Source organism: Electrophorus electricus, chromosome 12 (assembly GCF_041902795.1).
Source record: "Electrophorus electricus isolate QZ-2024a chromosome 12, ASM4190279v1, whole genome shotgun sequence".
Lineage (NCBI taxonomy): Eukaryota > Metazoa > Chordata > Actinopteri > Gymnotiformes > Gymnotidae > Electrophorus > Electrophorus electricus.
Genome location: NC_137508.1, coordinates 16,290,424 through 16,313,808, shown reverse-complemented (window position 1 = coordinate 16,313,808; position 23,385 = coordinate 16,290,424). Strand labels below are relative to the sequence as shown.

At 38.3% G+C, this 23,385-nt stretch overlaps 1 protein-coding gene across 7 annotated transcripts in view; it reads right to left on the bottom strand.

Annotated features, from left to right (window-relative positions):
- Positions 1–277: 277 nt before the first annotated feature.
- LOC113588360 (signal-induced proliferation-associated 1-like protein 2) overlaps positions 278–23,385 on the bottom strand; it is an 80,296-nt gene continuing 57,188 nt past the window's right edge. For 3 of the 7 annotated variants that reach the window (XM_035531596.2, XM_081724453.1, XM_027027507.3), the window contains 11 exons: positions 23,013–23,162; positions 22,037–22,146; positions 21,639–21,721; positions 19,674–20,086; positions 18,503–18,679; positions 13,186–13,330; positions 9,192–9,411; positions 6,962–7,093; positions 4,613–4,730; positions 2,961–3,042; positions 278–1,938 (listed from right to left, as the gene is read on the bottom strand). In XM_035531596.2, coding sequence (XP_035387489.1) covers positions 1,795–1,938; positions 2,961–3,042; positions 4,613–4,730; positions 6,962–7,093; positions 9,192–9,411; positions 13,186–13,330; positions 18,503–18,679; positions 19,674–20,086; positions 21,639–21,721; positions 22,037–22,146; positions 23,013–23,162 — 1,774 coding nt within the window. In that variant the 3' untranslated portion in view covers positions 278–1,794. Of the gene's footprint in view, positions 1,939–2,960; positions 3,043–4,612; positions 4,731–6,961; positions 7,094–7,869; positions 7,969–8,956; positions 9,086–9,191; positions 9,412–13,185; positions 13,331–18,502; positions 18,680–19,673; positions 20,087–21,638; positions 21,722–22,036; positions 22,147–23,012; positions 23,163–23,385 lie in introns of those variants that run through there. The other 4 variants (XM_081724454.1, XM_081724455.1, XR_014126419.1 and 1 more) reach the window with 4 other exon arrangements.

The window sequence follows — 23,385 nt, the reverse complement described above, 5'->3', positions numbered from 1 at the left end:
GAATAAGACTGTATTTCTACATAATACATTTATAGGCTATGTCAGCTGATCTATATTTCCTAACCTTAACAACTCCATAGAATCTGACCACTGAGCATTTTCTGCTTAGTTTTGCTCAGTGGTGTGAACAGAATAAAATGAAACGTGAAGGTTTTTAAGAGTCTGAAGGAAAATGTGTGACGCTCTTGGTGCCTTCCCACAAATGCCAGTCTGAACAGATGATCACACACTTACCACTAAGATACAATATTCAGAAAACAGAAAAGTAATCTTACACTGTTAACTCATTTATTATTTAACATGAAAATAAGCATTTGCATAAACTACCCATATTTTACATACTACATTTATTTGAATAAAAGAAAGAAAAAGACCAATGTCCCATCTTAAATGAAATAAATTTACATAAAGAAGGCATACAAATGAAGCATAATCTAGCAGCATCCAAATGTTGGACATGAACCTCACTAATCCCCACACACACATACATTTAACAAAGCTCCAACAAGCTATTTTAAGATCTCTCTCTCTCTCTCACATGCATACATACGCGTGCGTGCGTGCGTGTGTGTGTATATATATATATATATATATATATATATATATATATATATATATATATATATATATATATATATATATATATATATAGACACACACACACACACACACACACACACACACACACACACACATTTATCAAGTCTCAGGGCTTTCTACTTCTTATTGCTGAAAACAACAACAAAAAAAGAAATTAGCAAATTCACTTTAAATAAGCTTAAATAACAGTGTTAAAACATGACACTTAAGCAGAAATACTTTTCATAAGTCAGAAAATTACTAATTTATTTATTTATTTTTAATTTTTTTTGTAAATTTAAGACTTGGAACTGATTTGTTTTCATTGCTGTGAAATAGTACACACAGACCACAATTTAGTGAGCCAGAGCAAGGCAAGTGTTCATAAGAAAAAAAAATGTAAAAGAAAAACGATGAATACAAATGCACTTCCTATCTTTGAGGTACAGAAAAGAAATACAGTACAACCGCATCTTACCAGGAACTTGTCACATTTTGTGCTAGTGTTTAGGTTCTGCTGCTATCACCACTTTGTTATTGCTAGGACATGATAATGGTGGATAGCCTATTAACCAAACTATTTTCCCCCAAATACACAAAAATATGATGCAAGGGGAGCACATCTACTGCCAGAACTGCAACATTTCTTTCAACTTCATCTTACAATGCTTAGGGTGGAAATGACAGCTAAACACACAAAAGATCCAATACATGTTTTGGGAATGCCAAGCAAAAGCAGGACCTGGGTGAATTGCATTCATATTACACCACCTTTGTCATCTAACCTCAATGTGAAGTTTTCTGTAAGAGACTGGGTACCACTTAATATTGTCCTGTACATTCCTCCTTACTTACCCTGTCCTCTTCATTTTAGTCAATGTGATGGATTCTTGGGTTTTAACCCTTTACAACTAATCAAAACCAGTGGCCAGAAAACATTACATACAATCTTCTTCTTTTAGGAACTGGCCTCTGATGCACCTGCAGGATTTTACTAAAGAGATTACAATGCTCCAGTGCTCCAGGGGCCAACAGTATTCCAGTGGTTGTCTTCCATCATTAGAGTACCCTGTTTAAGAACTGTTAACTTCCAGAACACAGAGGGCACACTTAGAAGGGGCTATACTCTGAATAATGGTTTATCTGTTTTATAACAAAGGCCAACGCTCTTCTCAGGGTTTTTTGTCAATGGTGTAAAACCATTCAGGGCTCTTCTCAGGGTTTTTTGTCAATGGTGTAAAACCATTCAGTGAATTTCCTGAGCTGGGCAGCAGCTGTTTGACTCTCCTCCTGTAGACGCATGTTGTCTTGCCGAAGATGTTGCACCTCAACCTGCAGGATGGCTTTGTCCTCTTTCTCCTAAGTAGAGTCAACAAAGAGCATAGCATGAAAATCTAAACCTAACACAATGTTAGCTGACTGGTGATTTAAGAAACATCTCTTTGAATTTACATGCACCCAACAATCTAAAATTACTAAAACTTTTTAAAACTATAACAAGTGGATTTAAAGGTTTTAACTGCAATACAGGAGATCTGTGTTCAAAGCTCTGTTAAATGCCCCAATCTGTTAAATGTCCTTTAGTAACACAAAACTAGAATTAAACCATAATTTAAACATACATTTGCAATAAACGAGCAATTATTATTATTACTGAAGTAAATTGAATATATTATTATTAGGTATACCTTTTCGCCATGTGAATTTTATAGGCATATAATTTCTGAAAGCCACCATACATTGCCATGCAAATTTGTCAGTCACTCTCCACCCTGTTCATCACCATCACCAACTTTTCCACATTTATGTTTCAAAACTGTTACTTTTGTTATTATAATAACAAATGTTTATTAGAAAGGGATTTATAAAATTAAAAACATAGATAAATTGACTGTACAGTGACTTAAGCAAAACCGACATATGTTGTCTTGCCGACACATATGACAACATATATATATATATAATATCATTGACAAACATTAGCATCCTTCAAGTTGTGTCCTGCATTGCTAAAATGATTACATGAGCACAGTGGTCTAAAAATAACAGGAAGCAGGATATTAATGTGACAACGTGGCAATTTGGTGTAATGGGTGCCCATTAGAGTGTGCTTTAATGTATTGTTGGGCTTTTGTTTCCTGTTAAACCTCCTCCTGCAATGGAACAATTGCACACAAGTGTATGACACATTTCCTCATAGTCATGCAATGGCTGCTGAGGAGGCATTTGTGAAAGATGGAGAAAAATGTACTCCTCATATGGGACGTTGCACATAGACACAGAACAATAATGGTAATAGCTGAACATGCATGTGGTGCTGAAACTACATGGCTGGAACAAAAAAATGCTGCTTATTGTTTTCCACTACAGGGAAAGGTTACCTTTCTTAAGTCATGCTGGAGCTGTCTCAAGATGACTTCCAGCTGGTTGACTTTTCCAGTCAGAGCAGCAGAGGAGCTATCCCTAAAGAAATACAGAAATGCCATATAATTTCATAAATGTCATACTGGACATCCAAAGAAAACTTTGTCACTTACTAAGCCAAATCATGGAACGCATATTGCAAAATACTAAATTAGATGGAATTAAAGTGGCATGGAAAAAAAGCCTCTGACCTTTCATTTAACACACACGTATGTAATGTTACTAAGATGGCATTTTTCCATTTACGTAATACTGCTAAACTGTGATGCTTACTTTCCTTATCAGATGCAGAGAAATTCGTCCACATTTTTATTTTATCAAGATTGGACTACTATAATGTTCTTCTAACTGGATGCTCTAAAATTCACTAAATAAACTCATACAGAATGCAGCAGCCACAGTAAAACAGTCAGTATAAAGCCCCCCAGTTATGGAACTACCTTTCAGCTTCAATACGAGACACACTTACAATTTTTAAATCTAGGCTTAAGACTTTCTTATTTTGTCAAGCTTTCAGTTAGCCTTCTGTATATAAGGGCGCAGAGCCTGGAGCCTCCAGTTATAGAGCCTTCTGGTAATCTGAGATGTTGATGTTGTCCAGCTACTTCATATGTTCATTCACAAGTGTGATGATACTGCATTCCTTTCATATTATCTCAGAGAGCCCTCAGGACTGTGGTCACCCCCAGGAAATCCCTTTTAGTTGTGCTGAAATAGATAAACCTGCCAGAGCCACATGCTAATTGTTGGTAAGTGCACTGTATATGGACTGTTCCTGTAACACGTACAACGGCAAACATAAACTACAATTTTTTTAAATTTGTATTCTACTGCATAGATGATGCCAACAGTAGACTAATCATGCTCATCTATAAAATGTTCCAGCTTCACCAGCCAATGCACCCACGCCGTCATCTCAGAAACAGCTTACCCACCCTAGACTCACTGGATTAACAGAGGCTCTACATCTACACTGAATTGGCTACTCAGATGAAAAATAAAATAAAGTATGGACTGGTACTAGCTGGGCTGCCCAATGAAGGATGAATTCTCTCTTGAGTCTTGGTCCTCCCAAGGTTTCTTCCTAATCCCCGCCTAGGGAGTTTTTCCTTGCCTCCTTTACCCTCAGCTTGCTCATTAGGGATCTGGACCCATTTTGTAAAGCTGCATTGTGACAACTTGTATTGTTAAAAGTGCTATATAAATAAACTTGACTTTGACCTTAAAATGACTCAAGCAAACCACATACTGCTATAATCACATCTAAAGTAATATACAGGTCCACTCTATACTAAACTACCTGGACACATGGTGAGTATTCATAAAATGTATTTTGCCATTTTCTTTAGCCTTAAAAAAACTAAAACATTATTTTGGGGGCTTAGTTAATCACACAAATTAAAATTAGTTAATCATTGAAAAATCACTTATCTGTAGAACCTTGCATACTACTACTACTACAAAAGACAACAATTATGAGGACATCTTTCTAAAGGGCTACTATAGTACATACCATTATACAGCAATACTTTTCCCTTTGTGGCCTCATTTGATATACATGCACACAGTGAGCTACCCTCTCAATTCTGAGCTTGAATGTAGGACTCACCCTGCTTGTATTGTTGGTTCCCCTGTTGCAGCCACATGTCTGTTGAGCTCTTGGGAAATATGCATTGCTTCAGCTCTCTGCATGTCTGTCATGGTGCAGAAGGAACCCACACGCTGGTCTAGAAGCACAATACATACATCATATAAACTTCAGATGAACACCCATCACCAAAGAGTTGTTTCAGAACAACGATGTTGTAGCTTGTGATAAAAGTAGGGATGCGCCAATATGTTTTTCTGATACAAATTCCAATTTCTGAACATCATTGTTTATGATTTAAGTACAAACGTATGTATTCCAGGGATGAAATGAAACTGTACAAAATCCAAATTCCATAAAATTACACACAAAAAACTCAAGCCCTAAAACCTCTACACCATTGATACAGTGTGCTATAGTTCCCTCTGTTCCCACGGTCCATTGATCTGATCACTAATATCAGAATAATTCTAAAGACAATCTCAAACATTTTTAAAATTAGGAAATCCAAGTCCGTCTATGAAATTAAATTATGATACACAATAGTGTAAAGAAAATTATTTTAAATGATAGTAATTAAAATCTTAAGCAATTTTACAAGAGCAAAGAATGGGCAACACAAATACCATTCATTTAAAAACATTGATGTGTAATCAATCAAACGAATAAGTCTTGTTTTGGTAACATCATTGTTTAAATGTGGACCCATAAGTCATATAAAAAAACAAACAAAAAAAAAACAAAACAGTGCTATTATTGTAACTCACCACACATTTTGTCCCTGTTTAGACAATGGAGCAAAAATGTATGTTAATACATTCAGGAAGAACTGGAAATAACACTGAACATATTCAGAAACATATTCAGTGTAATAGCCTCAGGCAGACACTCAAAATCCGTGAATACGTGTGCCTTGAATGGACCGGTTATTTGACTATGCATTCAAAACCACCATACTCTTATAGACTCTGCTTTCCACATGAATCCATTAAAGGTATCACTGTGACAGCTTGGCTTATGTGACAACTACCTTTTAGTAATGTATGCATTAGCTACTATAATTTCAAATGCTCCAAAACCAGTTTCAGACTAGCAGTGGGCCCAGAACCTGAAAATGAACAGACATTCTGCAACATCTGCTAATCATTTATAATATAGGATGCACAGTGGAACATACACATGTATATAGACACATCCATACACCAATATGCACACCCACTTTCAACCATCCCTACATACACCTGTGAGGACACACAAAGACACGCACGCACACGCGCACCCCCCGAATACAGACACCCAATATAATGCAAATAGGATATAAATGCTAATAAATTGTAACACAGCTAGGTTTTTGTAATTAGATCAACAAAAGCATATCTATAGGTTTATATTCTGAGCTGTCATAGGGCAACTCAAAAGCCAAAACTCTTGTAATCTCTTTGTGGAGCACTGAAATAAGAAGACATATTGCATAATGGTAAAATATACAAGCTATATAGGTTTTTGTGATACAAAAAATTCTGATTGCAGTTCTACAGTATGGTTACTCTGTATATCTAATGGTGTTTAAATGCACTGTATAACATAAATCTGCAGCATGCTCTGAGATTTAATGGCATTCTATCCCAGACTAACACAGATGGGCTTACTAAGGCTTAAGTGATGTACGTAATCATTATTTAATAAATAATTTAATTGCAAAAACATATACAGACGAAAAGGCATTTATATATATATATATATATATATATATATATATATATATATATATATATATATATATATATATATATATATATATATATTACAAACAGACCCAAACCTGCAAAAAGGCTAAGCAAACAAGCTTCACAGTGAAACACCTCTGTAACTAGCCATTCCATAGACCATCGACTAAACCAGGTTCATAAAAGTTTAAAAAGCTCTATTCAAACAATATGGCCATTATCCCTAATTAATTTATCAAATTGAAAAAAAGGAAAAAAGAAAGCAGACCACACAAAAATGGCCAAAGTGTGCTCCTTTCAGATGCAAATGGACAGGAGATGCAGATATTTGCCTGCGTAGCAGCTGAGTGCTTAATTGTAGGTGGTAGTAGGTAGCGCTCTCTGCTAGGGAGGCATCTTGTTGGGTTTATGTTGTGAAAATTGGCTACATTGTGGAGCATAAAAAGAATTTTTGTGGAGCATAAAAAGAACCATTTTTCTTTGGTTACTGGCTTTTTTTCCTGAAATGATGTACTTCAGCACAGAAAGGAACCTCTGAGACAGGAAAAGGAAGATGGACAGTAAATACAATCATACTGTACATACACACATAATTAACATATGTATGCGAACACATGCACGCACACACATACACACAGCCTACCTTCAAAGGCTCGTGCTGCATCGACGAGATGAGACCAGTCCAAGTCAGTGGCAGTGTCTGGTAAGGGCATAAGCCCTGGGTCATTAAATTTAGACCTGTCTGCCAGGGAGCCATCAGAGAACCAGAATTCATCTAAGGACACACACACACACACACACACACACACACACACACACACACACACACACACACACACACACACACACACACACACACACACACACACACACACACACACCCGTGACTCTCACACACTGCAGACCCTTGAGCCCTCAGCAGGACATGGGTCACGTATCTGTGCCACACTGCTCACATTTGGCCTCTCATTCCACTAGCAAGTCCGCTTTTGTCATTTCCTTATTTTTTCCATTCAGGCCAGTGGAGACATTGTCACAGAGTTTTTCTTACTGCTACAGGGCCATATCTGCATTCCAATTTGGACCATCTGGGCAGGTCAGCAGGGCTGTCTGAATGAAGGCATGTGGAGTGTCCACAACAGGGAAAGGACTTTGGCTGAAATGGACACCCGCTGTTGTGCTGCCAGGCTTCACCATCTAATGGCCATTTTTACTTTACATCAGAGACAGCACTTTCCAAACCTATATGACCCCCTCACTATCACGCACATCACCCTTCACAGTTAAATGTAAGATGGGTTCCACTGAACTTGCAGTCCTTTTTAGGCATGAAAGGTAAACTACTACTATCAAATTTGAACAACAAAGCCAGTAAGTGACGCAATTCGTCAGTTCTAACACAGGAGTGGAAGTTTTTGTCCAAGAGCTAAGCCCAAGTGGAATGCTTCTGCTGTCTGTCTGAGCAACACTAAAAGGAATAAACAACTTCATCCAGGCTTAAACATCTTCAAGCCTTCCATGGAAAATATGAGAGAAAACCATATCCTATACCTGGACCTTGAATTTTTTCCCTTGTCTTGCTGTCTCTTTCTGCTTCACACTTTAAGTACTGATGAGAGCTACCATGCCAAATTGGCATAGCAAGCCAGACTGGGGGAAAAAAAAAAAAAGACTGGAAAATGATCAATTTCAAGTTATTATATGCTGATAGCAAGCAAAAACACACTGGAAAGTAATTCAATCACTTATAATGTCAAAAAACTTCTAAATGTCCTAGTTTTATTAGTATTTTCTTAAACTGGATTAGAATACAGTGTCTCCACAAGCCTGGATGCTGCTCACTACTTGGGACTAAGGCCTAAACAAAAAAGCAGTTACTTTTCCCTGTCAAATACACGAAATGTAGAAACTTTATTAAAAATAATAGACTTGGATAGTTTCCTTGGGGTTTATAAATAATAATAATTTATAATTAATAATATTTACAATGAATAATTAAATTAATTCCTTGTTCATGATTAAACCTATGTAATCTATGATGAAAATCTGTTTTAAAAAAACAAAACATATCGATAACTGTTATCCATATGATGATTATCATTAATTAATAAGAGCAGCATTCTATTTGCTATCCTAACATGTGGTGCATTCTGTCATGTGCAATAATTTGAGAGATGTAGTTTGTTTCAGCTGTTTTATTCATACTATGGTCTAGACATTAATAATTATTCTTAGGTTACAATATTCTTCCAATAACAGCAGTTAGAGTTTGTAATGTTACACAAAGTGGATGTCTGATCTCCATACACCAAATGAGATGCGCTGCATCCTTCTCTCTTCCCTCCTCCAATAGTATAGTCAGGACACATTTTTGTCTGTATTATCTTGCTTTGCCCCTCCCCCTCCTCTTTCTGTAACAAAGCTGTCTGACACTTTTAATCAGATGCTGACTCTACAGGACCTGGTGCTACCTTGATCGCACGCAACTAATAATATTCCTGTCAGGTTCAATCTTGGAGTATTAATAGCAAATAATATTGGTTAAATGTCACTTTTGTAACTTGGAGTGTAAATTTATATTCATATGCTTGAGTAGTGGTGTGCGATTGCTTGTGATCATAAAATATGAAATGCATACCTGGGAGCAGCTAGGTATTCAGTCAGTAGAAAGCTTTGATGTAACCATATGTTCAACCCACAGATACATACTTGTGCTCTGATCATATAGTAGCTGATGTCAGTTGATCCCAAATGTCTTTAATACAATCTATGGATGACAGGATATATTGCTGGTTGCTTTTTGTAATAGCTCCAGGACCAATTACCTGACCAAGAGTCCTATAGGTCACATAGCCCAGGAGAGCGGTACTTACTGCGGAGGGTGGAGGCAGGCTGCCTGAGACTGATGCGAGGGGGCAGTGTGCTGTGGTAGGGTGGGGTGCTACTGAACAGAATGTCATTGGGCAGAGCCTGGTCCAGCATGGAGCTGCGGGAACTGTTATAGGATGAGCCCTTCCGGTTATTGCACATGCTCTCATCGGAAAGAGTGCGGTAGAGAGAGCACTGTGGAGATGGGTTGTCTGCTGTTGATGCCTGATGGGAGACACACATGTAGAACATATTATAGTAACTACTGACAGGCAGCCAGATGTAACCAGATGAGGAGTGTGGAGAGAAGAACAGTGATTTATGGTCAGGACTCTATCAGTGAGTAATGAGAGTACTAACTGACCTGATGAAAAGAATCCAACACACTCAACCACACCCCCAACACAGACCCACTGAACCTCCCGCACTCTGACCCCGCACACAACTTAGACAGAATGAATAGAAACATTACACAATTTCAATATCAGGGCACTAAAAATAAAATATGATCTATTCCTCTGCAACCATTTATCTATACAGAACTATAAGATATGATTTCTCTGCTATTCAAGTAACAGAACTGTATTCTGACCTGTGAATTGAGATAAGTGGTATAAACGTGAGATAAGTGGCATAAAATATATGCCATGCCCTGCAGTACATCCTGAGGTCACCTTCTAAGAAATTTTAGTAAACTAATTTTAGCCCTAGAAAGAGAAACTATTTACTTTAGCATAGTTGAATAAGGAGAGCTCAGTACATGCAACTGACATACAGTGACGCTCAAACAGTGGTGTTACCTCCTTCAAATGTAAAGTCCAGACAAACAAAGCAGGGTTTCTTCCTCTTAGCCTTAGGAAGCTTTTTCTCACTACTGTTGCCTCTGGCTTGCTCTATGGGGGCTTATTCCCAGACATATGTAAAGCTGTTCTGACACAACATCTGTTGTAAAAAGAGCTATATAAATGAACTTTTTAAAATCACGATACTAAAATTTGCATACATCAGCCCAGGTTCTACCCCAGACATTTCCGCTGATATTGTGAAGAATAAAACAGGAATGGTTGACGTACATATTTAACAAGACCCAGTCAAGTTGTTATGCCAGATGGTTTCTCAAATCTTAGATTTTATTGAGAATGCTTCACTCTACATTTGACATTGAAAAGAGGGGTAAATCCAACATTATCGGCATTCCACCATCCAAAGTCATATACCTACTATATAGACATTAGAGAACAATTACAAATCTTGAATAAATGCAATCTAGGGCACCTTTAATCAGCATCAAGTCTGTGTTAATGTACAATTTCAGCCATGTACAAGAATAATTCTTACTTGACACAAGTTCCATTAAGATCTAAGGAGATGAATGACATGATGAGAGATGCATCCTATAGCTATAGCTTGTTATGTGACACGCCCCCCCCAAACAAAAACCAAACAAAAACAAAAAACAAGAAAAAATATCTGCGCACAAGGGAACAAATTAAATAAACAAATTTTAAGTCAATACAAGATGTGGGTATTTTAACTCTAGCAAGTGATTTGAAATTCCAATGCCAAAATATTTCAGTACATTGTAGCTTTTAAAAAAACTGCATGATTACTTCTAAAGTAAGATACAGATTTGCTCTCTGCACAGTTGAACATGTAAACTTAAACATATAAACAAGCAAGAAAAGTTAGACTAAAAGTAGCATCATGCTAAAATGTATTTATCTAAAATAGTTTATATGTTAGAATAAAGAATGTTATAGTGATGCACTCCTTTTATGCTTGTGGCTACACTATTCTAAGTATTTTTGTCGGATGTTTATTAAGAAGACAAAATTAATTTAAAACAAAATATTAATTTAAAGACAAAATATTTCTCAGAGAAATTCCACTCAAAAAATTCCATCACTAAACTAAAACACACCTAACACATTTCTCTCAATACTTTTACATCTCACACACATGCACACTCTTTAAAAAATTTTTTTTCTTAGCTTTGCGTGCAACGGCAAAAGATTAGAGTACATATGATCCTCTCACATCAAAACAACTTCAACCATAAAATGTAAAACCCCCACATAAAAAGCAAGATTTCAAACAGCTCATATATGAACTCAAGCCACAGTGCAATACCAGAGAGATGGTTTACTGATTGCTTACATTGGAAATGTGGCAATTTACCATTAAGCAGAGGCAATTTATATCCATAGAATGTTGAAAAATATATTTTAGAACAAATTAGCTCAAAAAACATTATTGTATTTTTGATTTTTGCAACTTGCCTGTCAGCTTCCATGGACAGAATATTAAAGGACTATAAGCCATTACTTGCACTTATTGCTTTCAAACAGAAATGTTCAGTTCCATTACCTAACACACTATATCTGAAATAAATCCCATTCCACTAGTATGAAACAGTTGCACATGTCACAGTTATATTATGGTAAATTCAGGCAATAAACAAGATTTCTGTGAATTTTCTTCTTTGTTGACATTAATGCTGAAGCATTAGTCATGTTGATTATTAATGTAATATATGGTTTCACTACAGACCTCAGGACAAAGATGTCAGCATGAATGTGTGTGTTAAGAGTAAGAGGAGTAGTCTTGATGTGGAAGGTGTCAAGGCAACAATCAGCTTTGCTTTCACAGAGATGGGTAGTCCTATCCTGCCATGCTCATGATCTTCCCTGTGTTGAACAGCATTCCAGTATCTTACACTATAGCTATCTGTAGGCCTACTTTTTGCAGTACGTTAGCTCTCATGCCTGTTTTATGGTATCTAATAACTATTAGGCGGGTGTGTTCCAGCATCTATGCCACATCTGGTCCTCAACAACAATAAATACAGGAATCAAAATGCATCTGTACTCCACGATCGTCATCCCAACCACATTTACGCCAGTGAAACCTAGAGGAACACAAAGAGGATCGCCCAGAAACTAAACATTTTCCATCAACGGTGCCTCCGCCAAATATTGGGTATCTCGTATAAGGACAGAATTACCAATGAGGAAGTTCTTCAATGGAGTGGATTGCGGAAGCTGGAAGAAATCGTTACCGAACGCAGAATGCGCCTTGCTGGTCATCTCCTACGTCTTCCAGACAAACGCATCTCAAAGGCAGCTGTACACTGGACAACGACAGGAGGAAAGCGAAAACAAGGCCGACCCAAAACCACCTGGAGATCAACCTTCATCGCCGACCTAAAAACTATTGACAAGCCAGAGACACTGCAGCGGATAGGACCCGTTGGAGAGCGCTTGTTGCCCAATGCACCAAGGAGTGCGGGAGGAACTAAAGTAAAGTAAAGTAAAATAACTATTTTTGAATGTGATGTGTATAGGACTACCAGAAAATATTAGTTTAAGATTATATTTTGAGAATGATTTGTAGTTAAAGCCTAAATACACCACACTTTTTCAGACCTTTTACAGACATGTTGATGAATTTATCCTGAGAAAAGACACATGCCCACTTCAGATGGTTTAGCACTTAAATTAGTTGGGGGGGAAAGGGGATGAAGGGGGGGGAAAAGGAAAGAACTTGTCACTGGACTGAGAAATTACAAAAACAGCCATTTGTTGCAGCCCTGTATAGAGAACACGCAGCTGTTTAAGCTCTTTATTCTTTTTTTCCCTCTCATCTCTCCTCCATCACATTGAAATCCTTTGACCTACCTTGAATATTCAAGGTACCTCAAATAAATGTGGCAGAAAGATTTTTCTTTATTCCCAAAGAAGGTTTGTGTTTATAATGCATTTCATATTTCAAATAGACAATGACAGTCTCATCTTTCTTCACTCCTTTTTTGAATGAAAACCAAGATTTTCCAACTCCATGAATTTTCAAGTTAGATAATTACCACAGTCTTAGTTTCCATGCTTTTAGAATAGCAGTTATTTAGTTAAAGTTCGTTTACAAAACTTGCATTCTACTTGAGTGCTGCTGCATTAAATTAAAACAACAGTAAATTTTACTAGTAGTGACGCTTCATCTTACTTTCCTGTGGCTCTTCAACCTTAGTGGGCTGTCTGGCAACATCATCTTCAGGTACTCCTCATTTGACATGCTGGCCTGGAGTCTCCCCTCTGTGGCCGTTTCGCCTTCCTGCAGTCGGCAAGCTGCTTCCACCACGTACAGTTGTCTGCAGTGGGCACAGGGTCACACAAGGTATAGTCAGTGGGTGACAAACCAAAGGAATGGCATCCAGCCATGAACCTGTTGTGAAGAATCTGTGAAATGTGGTCATTCAGGATCAGAGGTAAGCAGTGTGTTTATAAAATATAAAATGTATAAAGTACTATCAGTACTTTGTCATCTAAATCACTCCAGAGAGGAGAGAGCGAGGCAGCTGTGGTGTATTAGGTGTTTACTGAGAGAGATGGTAAAATCAGGAACATAGTGATAGAGCTTTGTGACCTCAGTCACTAGATGTGACTATGAGGACATTATGGCTAACTAGGGCTTATACATACTGAGAGAGCAAAAGAGTACAGACACTGCTGTTGGAGAGATGCAATATGTTATTCAAAATAAAAGCTTGACTCCAAGTTGGAAAGGGTTTTACTTAAAGACTAAATCAAGAATTCTGATTAATTCCACTGTTTCTTTATCACACCATTCAGATATATGCTTTTTCAAATAAAAACAAAATGTTTATGAGGTTGTGATTGTCAATGACTGTTGGCTCTTTCAATCAGTTTCTTTTTTTAAAGTCAAAGCCACTCCTCCAGATTCTCTTCAGTATTTTTTCAAATTACTTTATTCTGAAAAACGTGAGTGTAAGCTCAACTAAAATACATTAAATGAATCTTACATGTGTTACATTTGTTTACATCATGGGTATGGTCCAAAAAATAAAATGCCTTTTTGAGTGCGATTAACTTATGGCATGATGTTTTTCTTTTTCTTTTGTAGAGTTTAGCTTGTTTCAATGGTTTGATGTCAATAAATGGTTACATGGTGAAAAGCTGCTCTTAATATTTGTACAAAAAGACATTGCGCAAAGCTATCCACATGGTAACAAGTGGTACACAAGGGCATCAAGTTATAATAGACTAAAAATGACCACTAATTCTTTCAAATACTGCATTGAATTCAGGGAGGAGGTAGGGAATTAAGGGAGGAGGTAGGGATTAATGAGGAGAACTGTTATATGGTTAAAATGACTTAAATAAATAAGAAAAACACCACAAAATAATAACACTTATTGTGAGACATTTCTTTGGAAGCAAGCCTTATAGCACTAAAAACAGACCCCTACATAGTGACAAGGTTGTATATACAAAGAAAGGAAAAGCAGAAAAACAGAGGGTGAGAAATTACAGTGCTATGACCTGGTGCTACTGCAGCCTCACTTTAAGTGAACAGTCATGGTGGAGTCCATGTGAATGGAGTGTTGCTGATATAGTGAAGATAGAAAAATTATTCCCCTGAAGAAATTCTGATCTGGTCAAAAGGTGGGGCTCTCTTCCACCCCCAGGCCACAGACCAGACCTGGGACATGCTGGTGCCTTGAGGATTAGCAACAAAGCCATAAATGACCTAGCTATCAAGATGGCCTGGCTCCTGCCCCTCAACTCCCTCTCAATAAGGGTCATAAACTGGATGGTAAGGTGAAAAGCTCTTCCCAGCCTGGGTATAGTAAGGAAGACTCTAAATTCCATTAGACTCAAATTCCTACCAGGGCAAGCAACTTTGCTCACATATTGACAGAGTAACAACTTACCATTAAATCTACTAGGATGGCAAATAATCAACCAATAATGTATGGCGATTTTAATATAATCTCCAAATTATGATGTTTGCTGCTGTTATTTTATAAGTACCTGTTGTCATAAATTTGTATTATTCACTCATATTATCTCATCTGTATGTTGCTTACCTCATGCATATTGTAAAGACATTGTTACTCACTTGTAGTTGTGTTTACCAGAAATCTATATGAACCAATTAGACAATATATTCAAATTAGTAGTTTGTAACATCTAGAAACCAGGAAAGTAATTAAACTGATTAGTCAATTCTTACTTAAAAAAAAATTATTTATTGCTTTATTTCTTTATAATTGATTTGTGGTGGATCCTATGCATTTGTGTTCCTGTATCTCAAATTCTTTTCCCCCAGTCGTGAACAGAGGTTACTGAATATTCATAACCAAGGCAGTCCTCATTTATTCCAAATGATTGGCAAATTCTACCCCCTCAGAAGGGGATAAGAGTCTGTCGAGTTGAGCAGTTTAGTCTGGTCTGGTCCTAGATGTGAACTGTGACTGGAGCAAAGGGGAGAACCCCCTGACATAACTTCAGCTGAGACAAATGCTTTTTTTCTATTTCTTAAACAAGTCAATAACCTCTTGCTAAGTAGCTAGCAATATTAGGTCATCTTAGTTTACAATATTTTAATTTTGATGTTTCTTTTGTTATTATCTTACTAATTTCTTTTCGTTAGTGTGTATTCATGAGAATTGACCCATCACAGGTCTTATTGAACACAAACATCTGGTCAAGACTGGAATTCCAGTACACTGCTGGTAATGAACCCATTCTAATTTCTGAAAAGTTCTGCCCACAAAGGCCCATGTGACTCTCACCAGACCCAGCGCCAAAGGTCCAATTCCTCTGTCTAAGAGCCCTGGTCTCCTTACCATCACCAGATGCCAATGACTACAAGAATCAGTGAACTTTTTAAGAGTCATCTGACAATTTCACAGAAAGGACACTAACTACTCTCACTGCCTTTCAGGCAGTTGGATGAAAGACTGATCTTAACATCTGGCACACTAATCCGATGCCCGAAGTCAAATATACACTCCCTTGCATGATCCAATGGAACATGAGTATGCATCTCCAGACTGTTTGACAGGGTCAAACACCAGCAAGTCACAAGAGCCGACATTTTCCTCATATGTTGCCAGTTGGTATCAATATTAGCTTTAGTGTTTATTAATCAAATTAGATGAGTTTACTTTTTCCTCACCTGTGACACAGCCTCATAACTTCTAATTAGTTCCCCACTTAACTGTTCACAATGGCTTTCTTTCCTGATCCTTCTATTAGACTGTAGGCATACTTTTATTATGAATTTGTTGATTAATAGGTTTCCTTTTTGGACTTCATCGATAAGTAGATTACCTGTTTGTTTACTCCCATAGATTGCGTCAACCAATCTATTTACTTTGTTTCTCTAATTATTTATTATTAGAGAATTTCTAGTATTATTAGCTTATCTGTATTCACCATGAATTATTTGTTAACTTTAGCATGTTTACATTGTTAGGCTTTTGATTATAATGATTCTAGTGAACTAGACACTCCTGATCATTAATAGAATTTTAGTCAATGAGTGTTGTGCATGTTTTCCTTATCTCTGCTTTTTCAATAAACTTGATTAATTATGTCTATGAGCCCAGAGCGATATTATAATGATTGGTAAATGAGAAATAATCACGTATTGAATTGGTGACTTTCATGGGTTGAGACTGAATTATTGGCCATAAATTAATTAATTAACATTAGTACAATTTCCCTGTTAATCAGGGTGGTGCTCCTAAGTAAATGTACCAACTGTAACTGACAATTCATCAAAAGTATCAAAATTGCTACACTGTGTGGTATTTGCAGGGTGTTAAATGGCTGCAAGGCTGCACAAAAACACAAATGTCACCATGATTGAGCCCAACCTAAAATGAACTACAACCAAACATATGTACAACACCTACTGTTTCATTCACAAGAATCTTAAGGAGAGCTCTACAATCTCTGAGAAAAACTTGACACAGTACATGAACATTACAATTGAAATTCATTACTGTAAAGGTTAGCAAGTGTTGACACTGAAATTCACTTTGTGTTCAGTGATAACACTGCTCTCCTTTTACAGCAGTAGTGTAGCAGCCACTACACACACTACATTGACCTTTTGGTCTCTGCTGGTACATGTATGCATGTCTCTTAGAAAGGATGTTTGTTTTTTGTTTGTGTGTGTATGTAAAAGATCACTGAAGGCCAAATCTGGGGCTAACAAAACAACACAGGGAGAAATAGGACTTCCGGCTTCTGGGGCGGGAGGGTGGAATGAAGACAATGACCTCACAGAAAAGTCAAAATCATGGAGCCAGAGCTATGTTTTATCCCATAGGTGATTCAGAGAGCACAGAACATCTTGATGCCATGAGCAGGGGAGTAAGGCCTAAGGTCAGAGGACAAAGGTCACCACAAAGACAGATGGGGCACAGAGCATTGAGTAAAAGTCCATGTACCTGGACTTCTAATCCAGTCTTTACAAAGGCAAAGTTAAAAAGCTCTTGGCTCCTTCTCTAATGAAAAGAATCCCAACAAATGAATGAAGAATCAGTTTGCAGCTCATTTACCAAGAGGTACATGTACACAGTATAATGATAAATATAGCTGTGCAAGTGGAGGGGAAAGAAAACCTTCATTAAGGCATGGCAATAACTGAACAATATTGGGACATTTGTCTGTAGGGAACGTTACCCAAAGTGATACAAAAGCAATAAACAAACAAAGATGGTGCTAACGGCATTACTGTTCCTTTTCATAACAATAGAAAAAAATTGTTTTAGAGCACACCATCAATCACACAGTGCCTAAACTGTAAATTTCACACCCAAAATAAAGTTACTGAGTAGTTGAACAAGCAAGTTTTATGCACATGTGGGCATGTGCACCCCTTCCACCTCAAACAGATTTAGTGTCTTTGTTGTGATAAAGGAACCATCCATCATGTCATCCTCATGTATCTGAACACTAGAATCCACATCACTACATGCTAAGGGGAGCAGGTAAGCCTGAAATGTTAGAGCCAGAGCAAATACTCTTTGGCTAAATGAAAGAGATTCTCTTTTCTTTTGCTTTTACTTTGGCTATCCCTGTGAAAACCCACATTGGGAAAGTCTGCCAGGTATGAGATTCTCAACACCCCGTAATAATGAGAAGCAATATATGTCAAGTGTATCATGTCTAGCCTGTTATGGAGCCAATTTAAAATAGAACTGACAACTTTAATCAGTACCTGAGAATAAAGCAAGCAACCCAGCTTCTGCTGTACTTAACGCCTTAAACTTCATTTGGCAGGATAAGCAAAAGAAATTCTGGGCTGAAAGGATTTTGATCTACAGTTTGCAGTTTTTTGTAGTTAGTCTTTTAGCTGTCAGGAATTTTGAGTATGTTTGAATTGAAATATGTTGATTAGGCAGTCTAGTAAAAAAAAAAAAAAAACAGCCCACAATAATCTGATAATGCTCCACAAGTGATATAATGAAATGTAAGAGTACAGTGGTGCTGACTCCACTCACCCACAATCAGACAGATTTTGGGGCTCATCTGGGCTGGATCTTTCCTCTGCCCCCCTGATGAGGCCATGTTTGTGGACTTCAATGCTGGGCCCAGGGTCCTGGGAGTTGTGTAAGCAAGCCTGGGCCCTGGATAACTCTGGAGATGAGCTGTGTTTGGAGCCATGGGCCAGAGGGCTTCTGGAGTGGTGAGAACCATTGGCCAGCCCAGCCCAGACCAGGGAACATACATTAAGTAGTTGAGTCTTATGCTAAGTTGTGTATAAAAGATTTAACAATCTGTGTATGTAAAGCATTTTATTAAATATTATTAGAAGCAAAAATTGTACATATAAAAACAACTGATGGTGTTCATTTTGGTTATTGGCTTTGGATCACTGTGCAGCTTAGCATTTCTCTCACAAGGGTACACAAAGCTCCAAATGACATGACCTCAATAAATTCAGTTTTAAGAGCCAACTGAAGATGCATTAGAATGATAGGTGTCTGTCCCTCCTAATCATTTCAAAAAGGACTCACAAATGCATAAATATCCCTTTAAACCTTCATCTGCAATTCCAGAGCTAATGCATTTTTTAAGAAAACATCCAAACTGGCTGTAGTGCATTGTGTGGGAATATTTGCCATAGATCTAGCCATTTGGAATCAAGCCTTTGCAATCAAGGGGGCATGAATCCCTGCTCACAATCGCACAAGCATACGTATGTACACATACACACGCACACACAAAGCCCCAAACAGCAATTGTACCTGACACCGAACCTAACAAGGTGGAGGTCATGCCTTTACCAGGAATCCTGAGCTGCTTTAATCACACCACCACCTATTGGGAGACAGACTGCTGGGTGGGTGGATTTGGAATGAAGGGAGGACTCCCACTTTTTTCTTCCTCCTCTCATTCTATAAAGGGTATACTCTGCAGGAGCCACAGTGTTCCCTCTTCAGATCAATAATTTCAGCATGCAAAGATGCATGTGGGTTTTAGGTTTTCACACTGGATTGCTGGCCTTGGGGGGCTGTGTGCATTATACTGCTGCAATCTGGCTTGTAGCCTAATCAATGGCCTTAAAAATATCCAATGCAAAATCAATAATAGAGCTCTGATGCAATGAACCCTTATGCTACAGCTATACTAAAACAGCAGCAAATATCTGCCTTTCTCTGTCTCTCTCACCTTGAATGTGAAGCAATTTCTGTCAGATCTCCCATGCTGCAGTCTTTGGTGGAGTGTTCAGCTGCTAGCACTGCAGCATAGCTCTGGGGAAGGTAGAGCTTGTTGTGTTCCTCATCTTTGCCAGTGTCCTCTGGATGATCAGTCAGCCAGGGGTGCACCTGCTCCACACCTCCCCGTTCCTGGAGCACTATACGGGCCACAGCAGCGGCTGCCACCCCCAGGGCTGGAGATTGCACACAGCAAGGGGCTGTGTCTATTCCACTGTCTGTGGAAGCACCTTTGATATACGTGAGGCCCAGCATTTCTGGGTCCATCAGGTCACCCGAGCCAAAGTGCTTCTCTTCACTGTTATTGCTGGAGGCACTGCTGGACAGAGTGTTGCTACTAGAGTGGCTGGACCTCTTATCTACACCCTGTGTATGCACACACATTCATGCACATGCGCACGCAGGCACGCACGCACGCACGCACACACACACACACACACACACACACACACACACACACACACACACACACACACACACACACACACACACACACACACAGAGAGAGAGAGAGACAAATACACATACCTTAATCTCTGATATTAAAGTTGGGTTTTAACATAACATTATTGTCTGTTGTGTAAGGATTTGTTTGTGTCTGCAGTTGGCTATGTAAGGATTCATATATTTCTTATAATCAACTTATGATTTTTGAATTTGAGTTATGAATTTCAATGGCACCATTAGGTAGGGAGCTTAAAGTGATTAAAAAATAATTGTATCTATCTACACTAAAATTTTATGTAGAAATATACCATTTTGGAGCATCATTCTCTAATTGTCCAAAGGTGATTTCTTGTGGCCTTATATTTATAACTTCTGAATAAGGTAAAAATTGTCTGTAATTACTGTGAATGATCATTCTTTTATAATCTGTGGCAGCTTCATTAGTCTATTTTAAGAGCTTATTTAAATTTACTTCTGCAGAAAACTACAGTACAAGTCCAGCAAAATTTACTGTAAGCTAAAAAGCAAATTTGCCATTAGCAATGTATGCAAATTCCAAAATCCTTCGGTAATTGTAGTTGAAACAGTAGACATAATAATTCAACAGTTGGACACTTAACAAATAGCACTCTGTACCTCTCCAAGAATATATGGCCTGCTGTGTTTTAAATCACCCCGTTAATGATGAGACTTCTTAGTTTGGGAACATACACCAATAAGACACATTCTCATTATTTTTTCTGCTAGGGCACCTTAGGTGTTTCCATAACACATATCTCTCGCTCCCTCTCTCTTCTCCCTATCTCCTTCTCTCTCTCTTCTCTCTCTCTCATTCTCCCCTTCTGTTCCTCACGAGGCCAAGAATGCTTTCTGCTCTAGCATTCATCATATGGAGGCTTGTAAAATGTTGAACTGAAGGTCTAATTGAGATATTGACTAATACTAGTGTGTATAGGAGGAGAGGAAAAAAAGCCAGACATAGACAGACACGTAAGAACACCTACAGAGTGCAGAAGTGACCCAATGAATGAAATATTGAGGCCTGACACTAGTTTAGACTGTAGTTTACTTCTGCCCAGCAGCACCAAGGGCACACTGACCTTATCTCCATTCATTAATCAGAGTGAAGCCAATACTATCTGACAGCTATTCTTGTGTGTGTGTGTGTGTGTGTGTGTGTGTGTGTGTGTGTGTGTGTGTGTGTGTGTGTGTGTGTGTGTACACTACACAGAGGCCCTGTGTACACATGTTATTTCAACCAGGGTGATGAGTTAACCTTCCACCCCCTTGAGATCCCTAAAAAAAACACAAAAAAACTCAGCAGATAATTTCCATGGACTCAACACAAATGTATACCATTTACTTTCAACATTTCAACATTTCAACAAGACCAAGCTGCAACAAGGACATCAAACTGCACCACATGCACCAATGCTGTACAGTTTACAACCCCTGATCGAAGGACACTCACTCGGGCGAGCTTGCTTGGCGAGTCCTTGCCTCTTTCTTTCAGAGAGTTGAGGATCTTTGAGGAATGGCTGTGCCACTTGGCCTCTGGAGCAGGAAGAAAATGAAAGAAGGCAGTGAGGAAAGGAGGGCTGTGGGAAAACAGAGGACTAATGACTAATGACTACAATGGATCTCCACAAAACTCACAAAAAAGGGCACTAAAAACAGTGCAATTTCTCCAGAACTGTCCTTCACGTAGGAAAAGTAACTACTCTTCCAGATCTCTTCTGTAACAGTCACAGAATACCCCAAATGGCTTATGGCTATCCACTTGACATATGTAGAGAAAGGCTCTTAAATGCTACACTGTGCACAGCATGGGAAAGGAAGGGAGCCATTTGGCCACTGACTCTGGCTCACCTGCAGAGCATGCTCTCTCCAGTGTGTGCTCTCTCTCTCGCAACACCTCACCATCTCCCAGCATGCGTTGGGCTTCAGATGAACGTTCATGCAGTGTAGGCGACTGGCTTCTGCAGGAGGAGCAGAGTAGCTAAGGTCAGACTCCATTAACCCTTTAGCATGCAGATTCATATTTAACAGTAGTCTTAAGAATTCATTCACTTAACAAGAATCATATCAGATTCTGATACATGAGCTCTGACTGCACTGTATTTTTAGACTGCATTGACACTAATGGTGCTTTAGGAAATTCAGGGAGAGAATGCTATAGATGTGCTAAGCATTAGGCAGCACAGGAGGTAAAACAGCAATGTCTTGTTTGCGAAAAATGTGTTAAATACAGAAAAGCATGTCAGGTTTACATAACATGTTGTTAAGCATGCACATTGTGTTAAGTGTACAAATTTAAATATGCATCGTAATAAAGGCAATCCTAAAATAAATGCTATTAAAATAACAGTTATTATATACAAAGCAGTGTTTAATCTGGGGTCATTACTCATGATCATTATCTGTACATACTAGTGTTTTTAGGTGAGCAAGTTCTCTGTCTACGCTGCTCGTCATATTCTTTAAGCTCTCCCAGCTCTTTCGTAACATGTGACCTCGCAAGTTCAGAAAGCATGCCACATGTTTCAGAGCTTTTAACCTGGACTTTAAAACAGATTCAGATTTTGTGAATAACTGAAGCTTAGTCACCATGATACATCAGAAATTTGTGAAACCTCAATTATAAGACTTATAAGACATTTGTGAAAAAAAAAAAGAAAACTGATTATGGTCTAGGGCAAAACCCCTTGGTTCTCTCTGAATCACAAGGTCAAACTCTGTTTCAGGAATAGCAGAGTGAGAGAGAGAGTGTGTGTGTGTGTGTTTGTGTGTGTGTGTGTGTGTGTGTGTGTGTGTGTGTGTGTGTGTGTGTGTGCATGCATCTTACCCATCATTTCCTAGCTGTTGGCTCCAAGTGGTGCTACCGCATGGCCCTGGGTCGCTGGACGATGACTGGTTACTGGGTGAGCTACGGTAGTGTTGACTCACCTCTCCCTTACTGCAGGAGATCTGTGGGTTTTCTATATCCTGCATCATTCTTCAGAGATGCATAGAGATCAAAGAGAGAAGAGGGGGAGACAATCTGTAGCAATTAAATCCATTCTCTTCCCATGAATAATAAGCAACCAGCCTGGACTAAACACAACTACTCTTAAGATACTGTCACCCCTTCAGAAGCACCAGTAATAGATGAGGCTAATACTGGATGGCATATGCAATCCATGAATTTATTTCTGGAAAATGACAGAAATCAGTTGTGA